This window comes from Copadichromis virginalis, linkage group LG6, assembly GCF_057382275.1.
Source record: "Copadichromis virginalis isolate Kocher_CV1m ecotype Utaka linkage group LG6, C_Virginalis_male_GT1.1, whole genome shotgun sequence".
In the NCBI taxonomy this organism is placed as follows: Eukaryota; Metazoa; Chordata; class Actinopteri; order Cichliformes; family Cichlidae; genus Copadichromis; species Copadichromis virginalis.
The window spans coordinates 11,677,861-11,683,227 of record NC_140623.1 but is presented as its reverse complement, the minus strand read 5'-3'; the positions used below and the strand labels follow the sequence as shown (position 1 = coordinate 11,683,227).

At 37.4% G+C, this 5,367-nt stretch overlaps 1 protein-coding gene across 2 annotated transcripts; it reads left to right on the top strand.

The window, feature by feature from the left end:
- Nucleotides 1-744: 744 nt before the first annotated feature.
- LOC146707321 (B-cell receptor CD22-like) lies at nt 745-4,981 on the top strand. 2 transcript variants are annotated; one of them, XM_085460855.1, is made up of 9 exons: nt 745-837; nt 1,142-1,432; nt 1,516-1,749; nt 1,855-1,959; nt 2,066-2,284; nt 2,738-3,082; nt 3,370-3,715; nt 3,811-3,868; nt 4,456-4,981. In XM_085460855.1, exons 1-9 carry the CDS (start codon nt 783-785, stop codon nt 4,591-4,593), a joined length of 1,791 nt encoding a protein of 596 aa, XP_085316981.1. In that variant the 5' UTR covers nt 745-782; the 3' UTR covers nt 4,594-4,981. The 2 variants fall into 2 exon arrangements, with proteins under 2 accessions (XP_085316981.1, XP_085316982.1); XM_085460856.1 differs by lacking the exons at nt 3,811-3,868; nt 4,456-4,981 and having other exon boundaries at nt 2,066-2,288; nt 2,745-3,082; nt 3,370-3,719.
- Nucleotides 4,982-5,367: the final 386 nt, after the last annotated feature.

Sequence of the window (5,367 nt, the reverse complement as noted above, 5' to 3'; positions counted from 1 at the left end):
GATGTGTTATAAAAAAAAATTTAATCGTTTTTCTTCTTTTTTCTATTTCTGTATACTAATATAGGCCAGTCACTGCATCTTTATCAGTAAATCTTATTGTTCTGATTTTTTTTAATTTAGACTTTACAAAGGTGAGTATACTAGTAATATATAAAAACACACATGTATTTATTATATATAGCAATAGACTACCTTTACTGCTCATTTACTGAAGTATATTTACAGATGAATGAAATGAAATGATATTTTGAAAAATAAAAATATCACGCCTGTTAGTGGTTCTGGTAAGTTTCTTTTTCTGCACCACAATAACCATTAATGCCGCACCATTGTTGTTACTCTGCCAATAGTAACAACTTTGGGTTTTTTGATGAAAATGTAATGAAATGTGGTCATGTAGCATATTTAATTGGGATGCTTTGTAAATTTTAAAAATAACAAAGACAAGAAGTGTGACAATACACAAAAAACCCCACTATAAATTCAAAAGTAAGAGTCCAATAGCTGCTGCAAACATGCATTCTTCACTAGAGGGCTCTGTTGTGAAAAAAAAATTATCATAAAGGAGGAAGTGACTTTGGTCGTGTTAAAACGTGTTTGTCCTGCAGACACGCTGAAATCAGCTCTGTATTCAGGTTTTCCTCTTAGACAGCTCATGAATTTGAACATTTATTCACATTTCTGATATTTTATAAATTTTGATATTAACAGAAGTCATAGCAAGGACTAAATTATATTCACATAATCAACTTTTTGATTAGAAGACAAAATCTACAGCAGCCATGTTGTTGGCAGAAGCTGGATGTTTGTTTCTGGGTTTCATTCTGTGTCTGTCAGGTAGGAATAATTTGTTTCTCCTCCTCATGATGACTGTGATGATGTTTCTGGAATCTAGAAAAAGATGCAGAAAGTTACAAGTTTTTCTCAGAAGTTAAATTAAAGTGAATTTCCTAAAAAAAACCTCACTTAAGAGATTTACTGTTAACATGATTTTTTCTTGTTTTGAAGTTCTGAACTGTCAAGTGTATCAAAGCACCAGATTGTGATCATTTACAGTAACATGCTGTCATCACAGATTAGCACAGAAAAGAAAGTTAGCATAAATGTTCACCATGTTTTCTAATCACATGTTGTGTTAAAGGTGTTCAGGGAAAACCAAACAGCATCTGTGCCTTGAAAGGTTCATCAGTGAATCTGCCCTGCTCACATCAACATCCCACTGCAAGAAATGGCTGGTACACTGGACACGATACTGTCTCCAAGATAATGTTCTCAGTAGAGGAAACACATGTAAAGTACAGCATGTCAGCAGAGAGTAATTTCACTCTAACAATCAATAATCTGACAGAGAGAGATGCAAATTTTTACTGCTGCATTAAAACTGCTGACAGATCAAAGTGCCAACAAAGTGGAATTCATCTCCAAGTTACAGGTACAGTTCTTTTTACAAATGCATCACAAATGAATGAGTTTATGAATGATCAGTGTATTCATGTTGGTCATGTGACCTCTCAGAGCTGCAGGTAAAGGTGATTCCTGCCACAGAGGGACAGACAGTAACACTGATGTGCAGCAGCAGCTGTCCTCTGACTGAAAAGCCTGCAGCCTACATCTGGTACAAGAACAGAGAGTTTCTCTATGAGGACTGGTCTCCCTGGTACCAAGAGCTGCTCAGCAGTGAGGAAGCAGTCACATACTCCTGTGCTGTCAAAGGCTACGAGCATCTCAGAGCCCCTGAAGTCTCTGTGGGTGAGTCATGATGGACACCTCCTCATCATGTTATGAGATGTTAAACACAAACACTTTACTCTTCAGACTCTAATGAATTTACAGAAAGTTGTTGGTTTTTCTCAGGTTCCATCACAGAGACCTGCTTCAGTGTGACCTATGCTAAAGGGAGAATGTGTTCTTCTCAGCAGACATCCGTGGACGAGTCCTGCTCCATCACATATCCCAGAGGTGAAGTTCTGGACAAACTGCACTTTGAAACTTCATTTTTATTTGTTAATTTATTTGACATGACAGAGATGAACTGGTGGAAAATGTGTTCATCATCTCCCAACAGAAATTCATGTCCAGAGGACTCCTGCTGAACACAGAGGTATCATCAGACTGACCTGTAACAGCAGCTGTTTTCTGACTGAGCCTCTGATTTCCTTTGTGTGGTATGAGAACAGAAAGCCTACAGTGCAGGAGGGAAAACAGATTCTAGTTTCCAGATCTAATCATGACAGTTTGTCTTGTGCTGTAAAAGGTCTTGAGGATGTGCGCTCTGCTGACGTCTGTGAGTAAACTTATTGTCTCTCCACTTACAAAGTATTACCACCACTTCTTGCAATTAAGACTAATCATCACACTGGTTTCCTGTAAAGTTCAGGATCAGTTTTAAAACGTTGGTGATCACATCACAATTCTCAGCTGCAGATCCAAAACTCTCCCTCTTCAGATCTGCTCATCTATGATACTAACAGTATTCATCTCCTGACTTCTGCTCAGCTTTTTCAGTCTCAGCCAAGAGTAACTCAGTCTGTCATTTTGCCCAGTGTATTTCTTTCTTCTTTTATATATATTTAATGTTATTATTTTATTATTGCTTTTGTTAATTATTTGGTTGTTTTTATTATAAGTATACTTTAAAGTGCTTTTTACTTGTTGTTGTGTTTAAATGTGTGATAGAAATAAACTGATTTGACTAATTAAGTTAAAATATCTCTTCTCTGTTTCATTGATATTTCAGGTGTTAGTGATGATTCCTGCTGGGCGTTGAATTATGTCCACAGCAGAATCTGTGCTCTGGAAGGATCTTCAGTCAACATCTCCAGTAAATACTCACATCCTGACTACCAGCAGATACAGTCTAAATGTTGGTATAAAGTCAAGAGAAATGCTGAGGAGGACATCAGGAGGAACCTGACTGAGGATGCAGATCATGTGGAGTATGATGACAGCATGAAGAACCAACAAATCCTCAGATTAAAGAAGCTGAAGAGAGATGACTCAGCAGAATACAGGTTCACCATCACAACAGGAAATGAAGAAGTGAAACAGTTTGATTTTCCTGGAGTTACTCTGATTGTCACAGGTAATTATGGTTTGTCTTTCTTCGTATAAAAATAATAAAAATAACAGTCAACACAAAATCCTCTGCAATGCTTTCAGCTGAATTAACAAGATGAAAATGCATGAATTTTCCTCAGCTGATGATGCGATAAGAAATATTTTATTTAGTCAAAAGGCTACAGATATTTGCCTTTTATTGCTTCTTGCACTCTTCAGAAGTTAGTGAAAACCAAAAGCACCAAATCTTGTTTTATCTTTAATGAAAACTACTTTGTGTTACATTTACTGACTAGTCTGAGTGTTTTTCAGAGCTGAGAGTGAAGATGAGTCCTTCTGCAGTGGTGACAGAGGGTCAGAGAGTCACACTGACCTGCAGCACCAGCTGTCCTCTGACTGACAACACAAACTACATTTGGTACTTGAACAGTCGACCTCTGACCCCGAGAGAGAACCAGAACAAACATCTGATCCTAGACCCAGTCAGCAGGGAGGATGCAGGAAGCTACTCCTGTGCTGTGAAAACCAACAAAGATATCAGCTCTGCTCCAAAGACTCTCACTGTCCAAAGTATCACAGGAACATGGACACCAGCAGCTGCAGGAGTTTCTGCAGCTCTGCTGGTTTTAATACCTCTCACTGTCTGCTGGTGGATCAGGTGAACGTTACTGTGTTATCTCTAAGACCAGTTATGTTTAAAGTGTGATGTGAAATGTTTTACCCATTCACTGATTTGTTTCTTTTATGCAACAGAAAAAAGAAGACTTCCAGTCAGTCTCCAAGAGGAGAAATGTCAGAATCAGTGCAGCAGGTACGAAATAAGATTCAAATAATTCTGCTGTGTTAGAAAAACATCCCCTCATCTTTCCTTTTTTCCTCACACGATCATTTATTCTGGAAAAAAGCTTAAACTTATTATATGTCTGCCTTTTTCTGAGTAACCAACTGTAGCATTCTTTTCAGTGTCCCTACCTACACCCGATGTTCATGTTCATCATTGTATCAAATAAGTCAGATATACATCAGCAATCCTTACCACACATTACATTAATATCATCTTCAACTAGATTTGTAATTGATTGGACATTGAACAGTCGTGATGTTTACCACTGACAGGAAAAATAATTTTTGAGTTCATTGCCATTTTTGTCCCGTCTGTTTCTCATTGTTATATCATGACCTCTGACCTTAATTGACACAATTGAGACCTGAAGTTCTTTAGAGGTTGTTTTTTGGGGGGGTTAGGTCTCTTAACTTGTTTCAGTTTGTCAGACAGGTTCTATTTGAGAATCTCAGTGACAGTGCAGTACAGTGACAATGTAACAAACAACAAACAACCAGCTATGAGTTATTGATGCAGTTTGTTATAAATTTATAAGAACTGTCTCGTCTCCTCAGATGAACGTTGACTCCATGTATGAAAACATCTCAGCTCAGTCAGCAGAGCAGGATGATCATCACTACAGCAGACTGGACTTCAGTGAGAACCACACAGCTGACCTCTACTCCACCATTGAGCCACTGTATGCTCAATAAAGAAACGTTTGTTACCATGATGATTTCAACTCCAGTGATATTACTTTACCATCACAGCAGAGAAACTGCAGCATCTGGATCTGTCTGTGGGTTACACTTTCTTCACTGGAATATAAAATAAAGGTAGAAATAAGTAGAAATTGAAATCAATTGAAATTGAAAAGCTCAAGTAGAAATTCTCAAGCTTTTGAATTAAAACATATTTGGTAATGATGTACGTCTGTCACAAAAACCTGCAAAAAATGACGCAACCGTTTAAAAATTCTGCTATGTCCAAAAGCCCACGAGTGTGCATTTACTGATCACCCACTTAAAGGGTGCTATTTTTGATAACTTTGTTAGACATTGTATTACTTTGTGTGCTTTGGGTGTCACTAATAAAAACATCAAAGCCATTGTGTCCGCAGGTTTGTCTTCTGTTAGGTTTTTGTCTGTACCACAAAATAACCACTAACACTGTCCCCTGTCTCTGCTTTCATTGTCAGCACTGTCAGGTTTTTGATGAACATATAATAATATGTAGCCATGTCACATGTTTAACTGAGCTGCTTTGAATGCAGTTTGTCTGGAGAAAGACTCACAAAATTAAAATCTTTTTTCAGCCTTTCAGGTAGGAATGAACTATTTAAGTAAAGAGCAGATTCACTGTTTGACATGATTTGTTCTGTATGACCTCTCAATTGTATTTAAGTACCAGATTTGGACTCTTTAACACTAAAGTGTTTTCTTCACACAATTTGAAGTCCATCATTATACAATGAGAAAGATGAAACA